Source organism: Polypterus senegalus, chromosome 6 (genome assembly GCF_016835505.1).
Source record: "Polypterus senegalus isolate Bchr_013 chromosome 6, ASM1683550v1, whole genome shotgun sequence".
Classification (NCBI taxonomy): domain Eukaryota; kingdom Metazoa; phylum Chordata; class Cladistia; order Polypteriformes; family Polypteridae; genus Polypterus; species Polypterus senegalus.
The window spans coordinates 77,241,776-77,262,549 of record NC_053159.1 but is presented as its reverse complement, the minus strand read 5'-3'; the positions used below and the strand labels follow the sequence as shown (position 1 = coordinate 77,262,549).

The 20,774-nt window shown below is 37.0% G+C and overlaps 1 protein-coding gene across 3 annotated transcripts in view; it reads left to right on the top strand.

Moving 5' to 3' along the window:
• spega (striated muscle enriched protein kinase a) overlaps positions 1-19,226 on the top strand; it is a 418,725-nt gene extending 399,499 nt beyond the window's left edge. For all 3 annotated transcript variants that reach the window (XM_039756374.1, XM_039756377.1, XM_039756375.1), the window contains 4 exons: positions 5,539-5,762; positions 9,269-9,344; positions 13,786-13,935; positions 15,645-19,226. In XM_039756374.1, coding sequence (XP_039612308.1) covers positions 5,539-5,762; positions 9,269-9,344; positions 13,786-13,935; positions 15,645-15,855 — 661 coding nt within the window. In that variant the 3' untranslated portion in view covers positions 15,856-19,226. The remainder of the gene's footprint in view (positions 1-5,538; positions 5,763-9,268; positions 9,345-13,785; positions 13,936-15,644) is intronic.
• Positions 19,227-20,774: the final 1,548 nt, after the last annotated feature.

The window sequence follows — 20,774 nt, the reverse complement described above, 5'->3', positions numbered from 1 at the left end:
GCAGACTTTCAGCTGCATTCTGTTGGAGTCCCCTGAGTACTTTTTCCCCAAACACAATGCTGCATATAAGTTATGGACATCTACTTACTGTGACACCCCGTGTAGTGGGAATTGGGAGACACCAGCCTATACTCTAGGTGTCTAGTAAGTGGGACCGAGCGTGACCAGGATGATGGTGTAAGACAGGGAGACACAGACACAAAAGGGTTGGGTGTTTGCAAAAATAAAGCGAGGTTTTATTTACATCTGCACTTAAAGAAAAACAAAAATAATGTCCTGCGGAAAATATATATCAATACACAGTCCAATACCGCAAAGGACACACAAAACAGTTATAAAAACTGAGCCCAAAAATGATGACCATTTACAGTATTTACAGTGCTGATTGAAAGTCCCTAACAAAAAAGAAAAATGCACAAGTCTTCCTCCACAGAAATCCTAGTCAGGAAGCTGCTCCTCCAAACAATGTATAATACAGGGTTTACTAAGGAAAATACTCAAAATACAGAAAAATAAATAGTGTATATACAAAGATGAACAGTGCACCATTAACCACAACCCAATAAATAACTCCACCAAAGTTAAATCAGAGATATCTCTCTATTATAAAAAAAAATCCTGGGAGAGAATGACGGGAGACGAGACATAATCTTCATTTTAAGATCATGGAAGACATTTAAAAGACTCACGAGATGAAAGAGATTGACCACAGAGAGTCTTGCGGGGACCTTAAACATGAGACTTTGTGCCAAGAGATTAACCCAGGACCGTCTCACGATGACATAGAACATGAGATTCTTGCAAGACACGCCCTACTTACAATCAATATCAAATAAGACCACGGGCAGCAAAACACTCAGTCGTGTAAAGGCTGCACACACAGATCCAGGGCTCTCAGCACATATAAAGCGTATAAGGCCAATACGTTATAAATGAAACGTCGACGAATAAGCACAGAAGAAAGCAGTGTGGAGAAAAGAGACTCAAAAGCTTTGGAGAGAAACAAGAGCAAAAAAGAAAAAGAATAATCTAGGTGCAAATTCAGAAAATAAGGAAAGTGATTATCAGCCCAGAACAAGTGGAATTGAAAAAAAGCATATTCAATCGGGATCAGAGTTAAAAGACAGAGAGTAAAAGACAAAGTAGAACTTCATAAAGATGTTCACAAACGTTGGCGCTATACACATGCAGAGCAGGTTACAGATTATGAAAGCGGCATCATACACATGTGGAGAAAGTTAAAGAATATGACAGTAGGAAAATTAGAAAGTATAAAAAAAAGAAAGTAAAGATCACAGTAGCGCAAACAAACAGAAATTATTACTCGAAAAAGGGAAAATAATCACCATGGACCAGGTGTCATTGAAAAAAAGCAGGACAAAACAAGGTCAGAAATAAAAGGCAGAGTAGAAAACAAAGTAAAACGTCATAAAGAGGTTAAAAAACAAGGGGGCCAAACACATGCAGAGCAGGTTAGAGATAATGAAAACTGGAATTCAAAAGACTCAAAAAAACGTAGGCGCGAAACACATGCAGAGCAAGATACAGAATTTGAAAGCAGCAAACAATGACAGTGTCAAAAAAAGAAAGTAAACATCGCATTAGCGCAAAAAAAGAGAAATTATTTCTCAGACAAATAACGAAAAGGTGAATAGAGATCAAATATATGGACATAGGTGATATGTCAGAAGTATGTAAATATTGTAAGGCTTTGAAGTTTAAGTCAAGAGAATTTCAAAAACGTGGTTTACCTCACACACATTTATTGATTACTTTGCAAAAAAAAATATTAACTGCTGATGATGTAGATCGTTTTGTCTGTGCTGAAATTCCAAACAGAGAAACCTATCCTGAATTATGGTACAAAGTCATTAAACACATGTCTCACTGACCTCATTTAAAAGATTCAGCATATTGGGATTCGAAAGATTCCAAATATTGGTTTTACAGAAGTTCTGAAATAAAAATGAATCTAATGAAATAGCAACAATTCAAAGAAAAAAAAAATCTTAAAAGTGTGTATCCGGAAAACCAAACACGGGGATTAGCGAGCAGGGGGCGAAGCCCCATACTTTATCAAAATATATACAAGAAAAAATATATATTTACAATAATCAAGGCACAAGCAGTAGTTCTTGGTAAATTTAAGATGGTCTTCTACCAAGTACCTTTCTCTCAGCAAGATCTAGCCAGAAGACCCCCTCTAAAGGCCATAATTCCCTTTTGCATTCGCCGACCAATTAAGCCGCTGAACGTCATTCCTTCACGGGCATGTGATGACGTGAACACATCTGCAAAAGTGCCATCTCCTGTCCCGCACAATTTACTACAAAAATGCGAGCAGTCGACGCTGTGCCAACCTTTGAGAAATTAAAGTAAGCACCTTTTTTTTTCTTCCCTTCCCCGAGCTACTGCCCAGAAAACAGCCAATACGGGATCCCTTTTATAAGCCGATACTAAGGCGCTTCGCACTTTCTCTCACTCTTCTAGCGTTATGAGGTCGTGAGAGGCATGCGAACGAGTGGAAAACGGACAACGCCATCCCAGCCGGTGATTGGTAGAGCCGCCTTTCCACTCTACACGAGACCTGCCACGACGCTCCCTAGAAGGCACTCATATCATCAGCAAAGACGTCCTTCTGCATTTTGTAAATGGTAAAAAAGGCAAGCTTTTCTTCTTTATACTTTTTGTCCTTTTTTTCCCAAACAAATGCCCCTCTCATAACCCTGCAGAGGACACAAAACTAATTTTATTTAATGGCTGGTAATGCCAGTGAGGCACATTACCACACCTACCCATAGACACACGGCTGTGGGCATCTTCTTACCTGTACGCTCAAGCTTTATTACGCACTGGTAAGGCCTCATCTGAAGTACTGTGAACAGTTTTGGTCTCCAGGCTACAAAAAGGACAATAGCAGAGTTAGAAAAAGTTCAGAGAAGAGTGATTAGGCTGATTCCAGGGCTGCAGGGGATGAATTATGAAGAAAAATTAAAAGAGCTGAGCCTTTTCAGTTTAAGCAAAAGGAGATTTAAAGGAGACATAATTGAAATGTTTAAAATTATACAGGGAATTAGTACAGTGGACCGAGACTGTTATTTTAAAATGAATTCATCAAGAACACGAGGACACAATTTCGCACAAATATTAGTAAGTTTTTCTTTATACAGAGAACCATAGACACTTGGAATAAGCTACCAGGTGGTGTGGTAGACAGTAGAACTTTGGGGACCTTCAAAACTTGACTTGATGTGGACAGGAATAGTAAGCTCTGTTGGGCTGAAAGGCCTGTTCTCATCTAGATTGTTCTAATATTCTAATGAATCAATGACTTTTTTACACACATATTTTAAAATTCTGAATTGTGACACCAATCTTGCCCCATATAAGTGGTTGAGAGAGTGTACAGTGGACTGTTTCTCTGTCCAGGGTAATGGTAATATTTAGTTTGACTTACTTCTAACTATGACTTCCTGGTCAAGTGATATAAATGATGTTATATTGTTCTCTTAGCCCAGCCTGGAAGCCTAATTAAAACAAAAAGGTATGAACCCTCAGCCCATATGTGGAGATCAGCTGAACTCTCCATGTTACACTGAACACTAAAATGACTCTCATACTCCACCAATGATATGATTATTAGACATTCTGTAGGCGCATCACTTAAATTGTCTCCTCGAGCAGAAACACTTTTTACATACACCGTTTTCAGGATTACGTTAAAAATGCTTTCTGTACAGAAACAAACTTCTGTCTGTCAGAGGGGATGGCTTGCACACATACCCTCTGTCTACCACATAAATGACAAATTCTATGCTATACTCCTCTCACTACAACAGCAACACTACATTCGATCTCAAAAGTATCAGGTATGGAACCAGTCCATAATTGGTTCCACACTCATACTCGCACATGGCCAATTCAGAATCACTAGTTGACCTAAAACGCATGTGGGAAGAAAACTCACACAAGATAACAAGTACATAGAGTGAATGTTGAAACTCCATGTAGACAGTGATCAGACACAGGATTTAGATCCAATACACTGAACTTATGAGGCAGCCACTAACACAATGTCAGTGTGTTTTTCACTATTTATGCAGCATTTCTCACATATCCTAGAGACATATATTTTGTGTTAATGGGTCCCCTAAAATTATTGTGGATTTATATGTAAGTCTCATCTGTGACAGATAGTCCCCGTTAATGTTCAGTTTCTGTCTTGTGGGCAGTGTTGCAATGATGTTCATGTCAGAGTATAAAGATAGTGAAAAATATGAAGAGATAATCAGGAGCCAATTGTAAACCTATGGTCAAAAATACAGGAAAAAGGGTCAGAGCAAAAAAAAAATAAGATGAACCAAAAAACAAATCCATAATCTTTGGTGAAAAGCTCCCAACCTACTGATTCCTTAAAAAGATATTTTCTTTAGCTACATTACAAAAAGGTTTGTGTACTGAATCTAGAACGTTAGGCACTGAATCATACATACAGTAGACAGGACACGCTGATGTCTTAGCACATGACTGGCAACGGTAACTGTTGCTATAAAAATATGATCACGACAAAGTCAGAATTCACGAAACTGGGAGCAAATGTGACCCAAAAATGGCTGTGTGGTGATGTCAAGATAATAATAAAAAATAATAAAGATCTCAAAATGAAATCAAAAATATAAAATATATAAAGCTCTCAAAACCCTTAAATCATAGCACAAGTTGGGTGCCATTCCCTGCCTTCCTGAGCTGGACCTAATGAGTTGGATAATTTTCTTCTTTTTTCAGTTGCTCCCATTAGGGGTCACCACAGTGGATCATCTGCTTCCATATCTTTCTGTCCTCTGCCTCTTGTTCTGTTACACACACCACCTACATGTCCTCTCTCACCACATCCATGAACCTCCTCTTAGGCCTTCCTCTTTTCAGAATATCAGAATATCTTTATTGTCATTGTAACAAATGCAATGAAATTAGGTGCAGTCCCTTAGGGGTCAAAATATAAATAAATATAATTTCAAAAAGATAAGAAGAAATAAGGTAGAACACAAACATTCAACATAAGACCTTAATTGCACATGAAACACTATTGCACAAGATGTCATCTATTGTACTGCTGCATTGGAGGTGATTAGGTGGCATTCCGCTTGCCTGGCAGCTCCATTCATAACATCCTTCTCCCATTATACCCAGCATCTCTCCTCTGCAAATGTCCAAACCAGTGCAATCTCGCCTCTTTGACTTTGTCTCCAACCTTAGCTGACCCTCTAACGTACTCATTCCTAATCCTGTTCACCTTCATCACACCCAAATGCAAATCTTAACATCTTTAACTCTAACACCTAAAATGAGTTTGATAATAGACAGAGAAATACATTTTACTTATGATGAGTAGTTGCTACTACTTACATATTCATCATTTTCTGCTTTCATTGTATGTCAATTTTGCTTAGAAGGTGAATATTTTTAAATGCTTATTAATAGCACCCAACAGCTCATTGACTGTCTATATTGTGATGTTTCTGTTGTTTTGCAACCCAGGTTTCGTTACTCTGAAGATGACGTAGTTGGATACATTGTGCAGACATTGCAAGGTCTTGAGTATCTACACAACCGGCGAATCCTACATCTTGATATAAAACCAGACAACATTATTGTCACATATATGAATGTGGTGAAGATCATCGACTTTGGTAGTGCTCAGACTTTCAATCCTCTATTCCTGAAGCAACTGAGTCAACATGTTGGGACTCTCGAGTTCATGTGTAAGTTGCAACTGTCCAGATATCAAAAGACTTTTTATTTTAATCTTATTTCTCTTTTCTTTGTCTCCTATTATATAAAAATGACCCATAGTCAGCTAGACTCATTCCTTTTTATTATTCGTTTTTAGTTCTTTTCTGACCCAGTGTTGCTGCTTTCTTCCAAATTGTTGTATTTTGTAATCCAATATGGACATATACAGTATCATTTTATGACAGTGACACCTCTGTGTGCCACCCATACCAGCACCAAAGCAGACCAGAGTGCATAATGTGTAGGGTTGTCAGAGTGAATACTGTATGTACGGAAATGCAAACCAATGGAGTACTCACAGCCCTGTGTATGCCTTTTCAAAATTAGCAATTTTAACTTCTTGCTTGGGCTTCTTAAAGCAGCTCCCCATGTCCTAAGCCAAATAAAAAAGAAGCATCTTCACAGATCTGGAAAGGTCGGATGCGTAATCTTAAAGATCCATTGTTTCCAGTGTTTTCCTGAGTGTGTATCATCTTTGTAACAAGTTTCAGTTACAATAGATAAGGGGTTTATCTCAATACTGGAACACTTGAGGCAGCTTAGACTGATAGTGAAAAAACATGTAACATATGTTGCACTTTTTCTTGGAAATAATTTGCAAGTACGCAATTATGAAAACCTTTTTCTAAACATTTTTACACCAAAGGTGCATTTATAACCTTTACTTAGAGAATTGCACTACAACTAGATATCCTGGGGACTTTGCAGCTGTGTGCTGCTTGCTCATCTATTCTGCATAATGTCACATCAAGCAAAAATGCTTTAATCAAGCATTTGACAGGCATACCATGTGTAGAATACGGTGAAATTCTTACTTGCCTATCCAATCAGCAAACAAAACATCACCATTCTTCAGTACCATGACAAACAGGAATGCATTAAACACCAGAACTCCATTTTATTTAATAGACAGCACAATACCGCAGACCTGATGTACTCCTTACCACTGTTTCCATGCCAGTTTGTCACAATAGAATGAGGATGTAAAGATCAAGAACACCTTATTGACTTTAGTAGTATTACGCACAGGAAACACAAATATCATAGTCTGCAAAAATCACTGAAGCTGATGATAAGCCTTTGTGTGTTGTGGAAATACACGCTGGACAGATGCTATAAAAAGTAGATATTCATTTTTCACTCTTTCAGTAACCGTAAGCACTAATTGCTGTGCCAACATGCTGCTCTTTATATTAGTAACATTCCATAAATTTTCAGATATTTATAATAATTCCGAGTTAGTGACATAATGCCAATAGTCTACAGTATCCACAATACTGAGTTGATAAAGTAGTTTAATAGTGGTTTTTTTTTTTTTTTTTTTTTTTAGTACAAACTTACAACAATTTGATAACTTGTAGACTGCATATTGCTAAATAAAATTACAAAGAAAGTCTTAATTTTGCCAGTATAATATAAATACTAACCTAAATTAGTAGAGGTCAATGTCAATAAATGGAGAAGAGATGGCACTTAAAAGAGCAAGTAAAAATGGCAGTCTCATTTATTAATTTGGTACACTTCACAATATGCTATTACTACTACTACTTGAAGGAAGCAGTATTAACTGAATAACTCATAATAGCAAAGAAAATAGCTAATGAGTAATCTAATCATGGAATTCCAAGTGTTATCTTTTTTTACTAATTGTTTTGTTAATTTCTGTCAACATTAATTTTTCACGCAGTCTCAATATGAATAGTTAAATGTGATAGTCGTTTATATAAACTATTATTAAAGTTTATAGTAAAGTTTAGTGTCACATCACAAGCTTGAATAGACCTTGTAAAATGAATGAACTATTTTCTGATTATTTGTTGGCATGGTGGTACAGCAGATAACACTGCTGCTTCATAGATTCAGCATCCTGGGTACATATCCATTGTCCAAGAACATTTTCGAAGTCCCCTCTGTGTCTGCCTGAGTTTTCAGCCTGGTACTCCAGTTTTCCTGCCACATGATGATTCCACATTTTCCCTGCATGAGTGTGTCCTTATCCAGGGTCGTGCATCCGCTACTGCTGAAATAGACTTTGGCTCTCTGTACCCTTAATTAGATTAAGTGTACATAATGAATGGTACATAATGTCATTTTACAACCTCATTAAGTATTTCCTAAAAATAGACCTATCAAACAAAAACTTTCTGTACCTTTTACTTGTCCTAAATGGTCACTAATTGTTATTAATATCATTGTTGCAACGTGTATACATGTTGTTATTGTATTCCATTTAGAATATGAGATTATGATTTGAATCATTTGCGTGTGAATAGAATTTTTTTTTTTTTTGAAAAAGTGGATTAGGGCTTTTGAATGTATATGAATTCAGTTAAAGGAAGTGCGCAAATATTTTAAGGTTAAAAAAATTCAAAGTCAGTTTGTTTTTGGTGTGATTGGTCAGTTTGGTTCTAGTGACACATCAAAACAGAAAGCACAAGTGTGAGACACCAGACAGGAGGGCAGAAGGGTGCTTTGAAAATAATGACATAGTCTGAGAAGCAGGCACTACGAGAAGATGCTCGAGAGATGGAGTGTCAGTTAGGAGACATTCATATATGCAAATACAGAGGAAAGGCACATAGCAAAGATAGCAAATATATTTAAATTATTCTGTGACCTGTCGTCAACCGGTACCAGGGCTAGTAAAACACAAGCTGCTCCCCATTTATTTAACACAGTATGTTTTGTGTTTTTGGTTTTATATTTTAATGCCAAATACCAAAAATAATTGATTAGTATATAGCACACAGGCTTATTAGTTAGTTAAGTATAAATTAAATTTGATTGATTGAAATATTAAGTCATTTGAATAATACTAATTTTATTTTCCAAAGCAGATGTTAATAAGGCACATTCTATCCCACTAGTTATGGTAAGCAAGAGCACATCTATGAATGGTGGAGGCAGGTAAAACAGTCAGAATTCAACGTTATCATAGAAACTATTTAGCCATACACATAGCACACCATGGATGAAAAATAAAGTATGCCTGGCCAAGGATCAGCTGTGTGGACACTAACTGCACTGTACCTCTTCTTATGCTTTGTTCGTCGATATGTTTAAAATGTATTTGTTTTAATGAAACACTGTAGCTAAAAAAGGCATTATTTAAATAAAATGTATTATTCTTATATTAAAAAGAGTAAAGGTAAGAAAGATTGACATTTTGGCAACACGTGTCTTTTCCAGCGCTTTGATGGTATGCTCTGTATTAAAAATATTAAGTAAATTGACAGATGCAGAAAACTTGGGAATAATTATCATGTCCAGAAATTGTTTTTTATTAGGCTTTATCATTCTTAAGAAACTGAAATGTAATCATGCTGAAGAGACCATATGCTAAAATACTGCACTTACTGTATGCTGTTTTTTCATAAATGTCAGTATCCCTATTCTTCCTTCCTTATTAGCCAATTCTTACCTTCAAGTGTTTATTTCTTTTACCTCACTTAGTTTTTCATTACTTTTTTCTAAGCTCCTGAAGTAATAAAAGGAGATGTTGTTGGTCCTCCAGCGGATATCTGGGGTATAGGTGTACTGACATACATTATGTAAGTATCTTATTAAATATATATATTATATTTAATATATATAATACTATTGATAAGTAACAAAATAAAAATTCAAATATGTGCTTCAATTCCACTTTTTCTTTCACTTTTCTATTTTTGCTCTTTAATAAATCTTATTGTCATCTGTTTGCTGACGTCATATCCAATTCTACAAAATAGCATGATTTTTTTAGACAAAAAAATCAACAGAACATAAAAATAAGAATAATTAAATAAGATAAAAATAGACAAAACTAAAAATAGAAAATGAATTTTTACTTTTAGTTTAGCTGTTTTTTAAGAACTTTATTAAAATCCGTTTAAATATTATTTTACATACTGAACATATCCCCGATTACTCTTTCAACTTTTCCTATGATTTCATTTTATGTTTGTGCCCTTCTGTAGTTTTTTTTCGTCATTTTACACCAAATGCTTCCCAAATAACACCTCATCCTAACCCTAACCCTATTTTTTTCAGTGAACAGCAGGTTATTAAAGCAAGAGCTGCATACACACTGTCCAGGGCAAGATGAATTGTCAATATTGACTCAAACAGTGAACCATATAAAGTCTGGGTATGCCTACGAACCCAGGTTTCTTAGCACATGTTAATGACAAATATTAACGTTAAAAAGGTTTGCTCCAAGAAATGGTTTCATTATAAAACTTTTCTTTTATTGAGTGCAATAAATCATAGTAAGAGAGTAATTCTAAAGCAAATTGATTGCTCAGACTGTTGAGATCAGCTAAGATGCAGGATGTTTCAAGAATGAATACAATGCAAAGATTTGTATCTGTTAGTACATTACATCTCATTTGTGAGAATTCCTGCTCACAACTGTATGTGCTACCAAATAATGATAGCATGTGCACAGTAGACTCACAAAAGCCTTGGAAACAAATCCTGAGTCAAATAAAATCTGTAGAAATCAAGCCAAGAATGTCTTTTTAAGTTCACTATTGCTCTTGGGTTTAGGTACTTCCAGCTGCAAGACTTCTGGAACATTGTCTGAAAACTGTGAAAATAAATAGGGTTTCCCTGTTGCCTTTGACTCGAATTATTATAAAGAGTGGAAAATAACATAAGTTAACAGCTCTAGTGCAAATCTGTTATGAGCTCACCTGAATGATGTAACTATCCTCTTTTCCTAACTCTACAATAAAGCATTTGAAAAACGTACAAATTGCCCAAAGGCACCGTCGGATGCTGCGGATGCCAGTAAGTTCAGTTTAATCCTTGTCTCACTAATCACACGGGTTGAAGTGCAGGAATAATCTGTTTTGATTAATCCACTAGTGGAAAGCCATTGTCCAGCTAACATCCTTCTTTCACATTTGTAAATGGCGTTCTAAATACTTATTTGTGTGCAGACCCAGAGTCACACCCAAAGTTTCATCTTCAGGAATACTGCTGATAAAATCTCCTTGTGTAAAGTCATACCTTTTAAAACATACGTACAGGACAAAGGCAAGCAAGCATCTAAAAACTGCACTGCAGTCACTCCCTATCTGAATAGTAATAATGTTGCTTATTTATTTTTTGGATGACATCACATGGAACTTACAATTCTTACACCAGCTAATTGTAGCATCATCTTGTTAAGAAAACCTCATGAGGCTCAGAAAATTATATATTTCTATGAGCAGCTCTGAGGCAGCTCAAACCCATGCCATGGGCTAGTTGTGGAGCGTAGGCCATAGTTTGCCCACCCCAATTTAGTCTTCAGAAGTTGTGAATGCATGTACATTTTTTCTTCTTTTTCATTTGGCTTTTCACTAAATGGAAGAGTCACCACAACAAATTGCCCACATAGTTCTGTCTGTGTCATTATTTTCTTGGAAAACTTGATCCTCTTAATCTTCTTTTATTGTATACCATGTTGTGTCATCTTCTCTTACATGAAGTAATTAAAATCAGCCATATGACATTTCACAGAAAAACTGTTGTGACTAGTATGGTGCTTTGCAGCACCCCAAAACTCACATACAACTTTGTAGACACACCAGTTCCAGTATAAATAAAAGGTTTATTACTACAAATACCTTGTACAAAAGGCTTTAAGTAAGGCATCAACAAACCAGAACACAATTACTTCTTCCTTTGTCCTATTCCATCCGACTACAACTTCCCTGGATGAGGTTGAACGGCTTCCTTTATACCAGATGTGGGAGTACTTCCAGTGCTAGGGCATAGCCCAAATGAAGCACTTTCGGGTCAATCAGTAATCCCAAAAAGTAGGAATTGTGAATCCCTTCAGCTCCCCCTGTCGGCTCCCATGGAACCCAACAGGGCTGCCCCATGGAACTAAAGGTCCCAGCATGCCCTGCAGGCATCCATGTGGGAATCCTAACCCAAGGAGGCTGCCAGTTCGCATGTTGGGGGAGCAATTGTTTATCAGTGCACATCTTCCCCAGACACTCCATTGTACTAGCCTCCTGGCCAGGTAAGGATCCTTGTACAGTCCTGGTCAGAATACAAGTCCATGTGTGCTGCCCATTAAACTGTATTCTTATTCAGTATCCTAAGCATTAAAATTAAAGGGCGTAATGCATACTTTCAATAAGAAGTAGCAACTACAAATATAATATGGAGTCATCCATTGGTGCAGCAAGAGAAAGCTACCTCCAAGCTAAGCATAACATGTCGATGTGGGCTATGGAGAAGTGATGTGTTGAGTATAGAAACATAAGCTTGACAAACGATAGCCAAGCATTCAGTCCATCGATCTTGTGTGTTTAGCTAATAGCTCATCAAGATCCTTCTTAAAGGTTGTCGAAGTTTCTACATGGCTAGGTAGCTTGTTCCAGATTTCCACAACTCTTTGCATAAAGGCGTACTTAGAGGTAGAGACAGAGGTATCAGAGAGACAAAGACGGGAAAAAGAAGCAAAGCTCTGTGGTATAAAAAGGGTGCAAGGCCAGAATGGTTGTAAATGGTGCCAAAATTCGTAGGTTGTCATTTTATGATCATGCATACATTGGTCTGTCTGCATTTACCAGTTAAAGAATTAAAAATAACGGACTGAATGGTTCTGCTTTTGTTGTAAAATGTTTTATATTCTTCAGCTTAACATACCACCTGGTCATTCAGTGCTATGTCACTTTAGGCACATTTACTCTCTGGTGCATCTTTGCTTTTGTGATGGTATCTTTAAAACCATGTGTTGCAATGATAAGAAAAGCATAGCACATCAACATATCTTTGAAGTCTTCTGTAAAGTGTTCTACAAGTTCACCTTGGTACATTAATGGATAAAATATGTTTTTGGTCAAGTAATTGTACATGTGAAGAATACTAAGACACAGGTAGGAACCATATCCCTTGTAACATTGGGTTAGAATAAGATCATTATCCATCTTACATGTCAAAAAAGGCAACTGAAGGAGACTAGCATCAGGAATGGCATCCAGCAGTAAAAAAAATCTAGCTCCAATACCACCAAGATATGGAGATAATCAGCCAATGTAGTTCAACCAAGAAAATGTCCCTTACCCAGCACAGACAGAGAGGGAAAGAGGTAGGAACCATATATGACTGGATCATGATAGCCATCATGATACAGAGGTTCCTGCTAGAACAGAATGTGCTTGGTGCAGTCAGGGCCTGTGAATTGAGAAAGGAACTGAAAGGTTTGCATAGGTTCAGTGATTTTTATTTAGAGATATAAAGCATGTGTTTGAAAAAAGACCTCTATAAAATTTCTCTATAAAATAGGAGAATTGTGTTTTTTGGTCTTTGTTGGAGTATTGAAAGAACAACTTGTTTGAAGGCTCTGTTAAAAGATGAGTAGGATATTTGAAATTGGTAAACATCTTTATTTAGTCTGAGAAACTTTGAAAATAAAAGATAATATTTAGTGATTTTACCATGGAAACAGCCAATATGTAACAAGGAGACAATTTCAGTAATGGATATTCAATGAGAATAACAAAGCTATTGATCAGTTATCTATAGAAAACACAAGTATATTTAGAATAAATCTGATCCATTCATTGAAATCCAGAACATGATGAACAAATTCTTGTAGATCAAACATAATATCATATTTCATCACAAATCCTTTTGGAATGACCATCTAGTGCCGCTGTATGGGCATCTATGGAGAATGAGTCATGGTGCAAAGGGCCAGGAAAAAAGGAAGAGAGAGAATAAAGATGGGAATACAGTGGGTTCTGTAGGAAAAAAACTGGATAGGATAGGATTGGGGACAGGGGAGACAGGTAAACCTCTTCTTTGTAATCCATCTCACCATTGATGGAGATCAGATCTATGATGGTGGTAACATCAACAAATTTAGTAATGGAGCTGGAGTCGTGGCTGGCCACACAGTCATAGGTGCATAAGGAATGTGGAGTGTGCTTTCTGTTATTTGTGTTTTCTACTCAAGTCAACTGATACAAATGTTATGTTTTTAACAGTTTTGTTTATTTTTGTCAGGTTAAGTGGAAGATCTCCATTTCTCGAGACTAACCCCTTGGAGACAGAGAACAGAATTCAGACAGCCAAGTTTGACCTTACAAAAATCTACCCCAATGTGTCACAAAGTGCCTCGTTGTTCCTGAAGAAGATATTGTGTAGTTATCCATGGTAAGCAGAGCTTTCAAATTGTATCAATAAGATATTCTTTACCAAGTGCAAATGCAATGTTTCAGACTAACAAAGCAGTGCAAACATTGTTATCTATCAAGTATATATTCTATACATAAAGTACGTGCACTGTTTACAATTCATGTTGGCTTTTATTCACAACAGGAAGGTATAAAGACTCCTGATCTCTCAATGTACATGTGTTGCTCAACATTATTACGTGAATTTTAAGCTCCCATAAATTTAACAAAAACAAGAAATGAAGAAATGTACATAATTTAATTTGTTTGGAGGAGAGTGAGAATTTACATTTGGGTAGCAATATACAATACGTGTGAGAGTGTACAGTATATGTGATTTTGTACATTTGCCTGCATTTCATTATACTTGTACTCAAATCTTACTTTTTTTTTCTAAGAGACACCCCATTCATGGCCAAGTGTCACGTTCCATTGGTCCTTCAGTTTTCACAAAGAAAGGACACTGTTTATTCTTTGCTTTCTTTTTCAGTCTCGACAGGTATACCGCCACATGCTGTGTGGTAATGGAAAACCCACTCCCCAGGATACCACTGCAACATGCACGACACGTTTATGAGAAGTAACAAAGGTGGCTACCTGATGTAATAAACCACAGCAAAAATTTCTCCCAGTTGGCATATTTTTACTGGTATCTTGTTTCTACCAGAACCACGCATTACTACCCATCAGATACACCACTACCAAGGATGAACAATGAGTTGGCAAAAATAACCTATTTTTCTGTAAATCCATTCTTTAACCACTTTCAGCTTAACAGGCAGTATTCATTTTTTTCTATGATGTAAGTGAAATATGAACTTGTATAGAATTCACCATATCCTGACTAGTTAACTTTTGCTCTATTTCATTTTATGGTTCTTTATTTTTGTATTTACCATTTCAACTTACAGAAGCTTACTTGTTGAAAGTAGGCAATACCAGAATTCAAACGATATATAGCAAGTAAGACGTCGAACAAAATTAGTACTGTAGAATTGACAGCTTGCAGGCCAACCCACATGAAGTCTGTCTTCATTAGGAGTTACTGAGCCCAGACAGACCAAGTGTCCTGGGTTACAGGAGTATATTTCTTCTCAAATGCCTAACGTGTCCACCAGGAGGAGCCTGAAGAAGCATGCAGCTCCAAAACTGATATGCATTGTTCCAACGAGGATGACATGTCTTCTTTTCAGCACACACACACACACACACACACACACACACACACACAGATAAAAGAACTAATAAAATGACTTCCTGCTAACTTCACCTGAGCAGGTTTTCTGCTGCTAAAACCAGGCTAGTGTTCCTTACTGTTTGTGGGCCTACTTTTTTGTTCACCACCCTGTAATTCAATTATCTACCCAATTTCTGAATCCGTACCAAAGCTGGAGTCTTATTTACCAACATCAGAAGACAAGCAGGAACTAACTTCGGATGGAATGTCAGTCCATCAAAAGACACATTTACTACTACAGATGCAACATATTTATGCCAGTTAACCTAACATGTTTGCTTCTCAAGTGCAAAACACATACCAATTCTACAGGCCGTAAACTGAAATCTGGCCTCTGGAACTTTGAGACAACAGTGCTTACCAACATGCAACTGTTCCGTTTTATAGCTTAATTACGTTCTGCTTGATCAATTACTCTCAGACTAATAATTACATTTAATCTTTTTTTCTAGGGCTCGACCAACCATCAAAGACTGCTTTGCCAACTCCTGGCTTCAGGATGCCTACTTGATGAAACTCCGTCGGCAAACCCTTACTTTTACTACATCGAGGCTGAAAGAATTCCTGGTGGAGTATCAGCGCAGAAGAGCAGAAATTGCTACCAAACACAAAGTTCTCCTCCGCTCATATCAAAGCACCCAACAGGCCCCTGTGACCCAGTGACAGAAGTCTCACCTCATGGGTGGATGGCAGAAAGCAAGAAGAACACAGCACGTTCTCCAAGAGGCAGGCAACAAGGGTTCTTCACGTTTGGTGGCCAGGAATTCCTAAGCAGCCATTGTAACCAGCAAAAAGCTCAGTCTACTCAGAATGACTCGGAACACAAATGTGTGTGCATCTGTCCATGCCCAAGATAAACCAGTCATATCTAAACTAGAAAATAAAAAAAAAAAAAAAGACAAGCTAATACAAACCAGAATACCTCACAGACTTTTGGAAAAGGAGTGTGGAATGGTTTGATGTTCATTTACAGATGCGTCCTTTCTTATTTGACCTCCTTCTATTTCTTGGTTTTACTTTACAAATATGCCTCGATGGTGGGCTACAAGTCAATTTGAAACAACCTGATGGTGTCCCTGAATTGTAGATCTCAAAGCTAAATCAAGACCTATGTCTACTTGGTTTATATACTCCTTGTACCAATTGCATTATCTATTGCATATTGCAGAAGTCACACCTAACACAACTACAAGCATCAGAGCTGCAAATTAAGAGTACATAGTTATGTGTGATACATTTATGTATGAGTGCATACAAAATATTAAGAATCAAACAGAAATTAGGAAAATTTCTCAGCTGTTGGCATTAGTGGGTGAAGGCTAAAGAAAGTGAGAGGAAAAGCATTGTGCATTGTGGCCAGTAGGGTACCCATAAAGACACACGCAAGCTATTTTTCTTGTATTTCAGGCTAGACAGAGTGCAATATATTTATTAGGTAAGGGTCCCAGGTGGAACAAGAGGTATATTTGCTCTTCTGTGTTATCTTTCCTTTATTTAAAGAAACCCAGTTAGTGCAGACATTTGCCGTTGCATGTTGTCTGTGATCATATACACTTCTTTATAATTGCATTTAAAATTCTCCATCATTTTGTTAAGCAAAACAAAAATGTTCGTTAATTAACTAAACTATTTGAAACAGTGTTACCAGTGACTGTGCAACTGGAATTTGTCTCGCACTGAATGGCAAAATTAAAACAGCATGCTGCTATATTGTACAGTAGGATATTTTAGAGCATTGACTGCTCACGTTGCCAATCCATAGGCACAACTAAGTAGGGCTTTGGACAATCATTTGATAAATCTGGTTCAGACGTCAGAAGATGCCAGCAGTCATTGTGTATTTTGGATGGATAGAAAGTGATTTCTATTCGACGTACCTTTTTAAACATTTTACCCCCAATTTACAAACTCTTTTGTTACTTATGAATTTCTTCAAAAACTTGAATGAATATTTTTCTTTAAAAAAAAACAAACCCGCTCTTTAGGAACCTGTCACACATCACCAGTCTTGTTACTCTATTAACATTCCTGTCAAGTGACATGTAAGAATGGCCATTCTTCTGTAAAGATAAATGCAAAGTATTTCTAATAGCTTGTTCTACTTCCACAAACCTCGATCTGTAGGTGGGGCACCATATGGTACAATATATTATGGCTGACTGGTTCTTATTTTTTTCAGTTATGCTTTACGGCCGAGTGATATCAAAACAGCTTTACTGTGGCTACTTTAAAACGTCACCATTAAAGACAGCAATACCGTTTTTTAAGGAAATAAAGCAGCAGCCTCAGGCCTCGGCACAGCCGTGCAGTATGCCGTTACCTAAAAAGGGCTCAGAATCTCACTCTCCACATTTCTCTGTTTCTCAGCTTTGAATCGTAACTCCTAATTTTGCCGTGGTAAAGAAGTAAAGCCACAGTCCTGCGCATATGGATTGCAGTACTTTCAGAAAGCAGTGGACAGGCAGTGATGCGGATATCTCTATTCGCAGTGCCATCTTCTGAAGGCTGGTAGTTTTGAGAAGTTCTATCAGACACAAACTCACGAACTCCTTTTGCTATATTTTTTTATTTTATTTTAAAAAGGATCGCCTCTGCTGTGTCCTTTTTTGTTTTTTATATATGTGCCAATACAATGCGTTGACATTAGGCTCTTAAACTAGCATCTCTCGTTATTCTTTATCTGTTTCTCTCTCTCTCTGTGTCTCATAGTTAAAAGCAGTTGTAAAATTCTTTGACCACCATTATTTTAACCCTAATTAAGAAATGTCCATAACCTGCGTAATGTTAGTATGAGGAAAGTCAGTAAATTTTATAATGCACACATGCGCTTTAACTCTAGTCACCTGGAATTCTCAAAAACGGCTTCATGTACCGAATACACCATTGGCCTGGCTCGCAGACAAAAAGGACGGACTGTTTCAGCTTGGCATTGTGTGATACTGCAGGAAGGGGAACTTCTTGAATTTGTATTTATACTTTATTCGTTTATTATCTGTTAAGAGGTAAGATCGGCAATGCAAAGTATTTCTGAGAAAGTGTATATACAAGACTTTGGATATTTTAATTTTGGTGAACATACCCTAAACAAAATAATAAACAGAAAAAACATGACTGTTTTACCAACTCTAGTATTATATTAATGCACATATCCACAGAGATGTAACATAAGATATAGATGATATATATTTTAATTGCCTTATGGCTGCAACATATGAAGAGTATGATGTCTCTTGCCTTTCCAGCCTTACTTTTTAGTTATTCGCTAAAATCTGAAGCAGTTTTGTAAAATGTACTGTGAAAATAATTTTATAGCAACGGCATACTAAATAATTTTGAATTATGGATGTAAAGCCGCAAGGCACTATGAAGTGACGCTATCTATCTAGTGAATCTGGCTGTGGTAGACAAAAGCAACGCCCTAAAAGCATCATTTGTTATACTGAGAGAGCAAATTAATTTGTCATAAACTTGGGTACTATGTTATCTCGGACTCGTTCCCAAAGCTATTAGACTTGCTCAGAAGGAAAAGATGTTTTGGTGTCCAGAGGAAATGGAAACAAAGACAAATTTGTCCCCATTTAAAGTTCAAAAAAGCACATTTGCCTAGCAAGCACACTGTTAAAAAAAAAAATTAAAATTAAAAAAAGTAGTAGTGGATTTATAGGATTTTAAGCTTTTTCAAAATGCTGGACTGAAATCAGACACTTATGCCCTTGGAAAAAAATGTATAATCAGGTTAACAAACACTTGAAGTATGAAAAAGTTGTATATTGTATCTGGGAACGGGTTATCTGGGAATCTTAGTTTCTGAATGGCAGAAGTGTATTTCTATTGTAAATTCACAGCAGTGACAATCTATTTAATGTAGCTCATAGATGTTGTTTTTGTGGTTTGTTTGTTAATTTATTTATTTATCTGATTCTGTAGGAATCTGGAACCTTAAGGGTTTGTGGATTTTAAATTTAATTCTGGTGTGGATCCACGGCATGGAAGCTGAGAAACAAACAAAATAAAAGAAAATGTGAAGCAGTTTACAAAATGACCCTTCTTCTTTTCTTCAGTTTTTGTGCTTTGCATTGAAACAAAAACCAATGAGTAACCAGACCAGGCGTCAAGCTGGAGTTGTCAGGCAGCGGTAATAACTGCTGCACCACCATGCCTTAGAAAGAGAATATGCTACAAAGTAACAGTTTTTGGAATCCAGTCTGCCAATAACCTGCCAGACAAGTGCTAGGGGTTACGACTAGTGGCACTTGTTACATTATGAATCATAAAATAAAATAAAAAAATATCCTTGTCATGTCTAGTTCTTTGCCTGTTGCTACCTTTCACTGAATCGGGGTATAATAGGAACAGTCAACAATAGTAGCAATTGCCACAATATCGTTTTTTTATATAATAGAAGTTAAAATGAAATGGATAACCCTGATGACAAAAATGTGTCAATCTATTGCACTTAATAACACAAATCCTCAACTCAATTAAATCCTATTTAAAGCTTTTAGATCTGCAAATATGTTAAAAAAAATCTGAACTGTCTCCATGGCAAAACTGGGAATAACCCAATGTGAATCATAACTCACATACTTAAAATTATCCCCGAGTGATACAGTGACACGTCCATATTGTTCAGATCGACACAAACTGGGAAGTGAAACCTTGTGCTGACCTCTTCTGGATGCGCCTGCTAAAGAGATGAAGAAAAAAAAAGGCACCTGCCAGAAAAGGGTGCAAGCAGAACTTCATTTAAATACCCAGACAAGAGTCGGAGACCTAAAAAGCAGAAAAAAAAAAATCAGAATCACTGTCTACATACAAAACCAGAATTGTTGTCAAAATAATAGTCAAAGCTAGCTATTGTCTGATGCAGAATATAAAGTCTGTTTTTTTTTGTGAATCCAATACAAGGGTAATTTGTATTGCATGTCACCGTCTTGATTCTTAAATTAACGTAACAAAGGCATCCCATCGCTCAGCTAGCAATGGCCTTCATTACAAGAAACAACTTGGCAGTGGACATCAAAAAAGACCAAGAAAAACAGTTAAACAGTACTTGAAAATATGGGTTACCACACAACACTAAAATATTACCAACACTGTGCCCCCTCTGATTTCAGCTCTTTTAAGTAAATAGTATTCAAATAGTACTCATTAAAACACCCCTTGGCAAAAATGAAAATCAGGCTTTTGCCTTCTCTTTAATGTTGCAGTAGCTCATCTTGATGTTCCTTCTAGGTTAGCTTAACTCAAAGTGAGATGCCTCCTTCCAGGGATGCCTGGCTTTATAAGAACTGGCCTGGAAGAGGCAGAGTCAGTTGCCCTCAGTGGGCATTTTCTCAGCACTGTGGATGCAGAAACACTTGACTAGGTTGGCAACAGCACCTCCTCTCGCTTTCGGGGTGGTAGTACATACCTCGGCAGAGTCTAAAACGTTTTGCAGGATGGGGGGGTGGTGGAGCTCAGAAGGGCGTGAGCAGGCATGAGCAGCAAGACGGATTGGATGGGACGGAATGGGGCAGCTAACCCAGACCTATCCATATCTAACCATGCAAACAAGCATACGGCTACATGGGTGGGCTGTA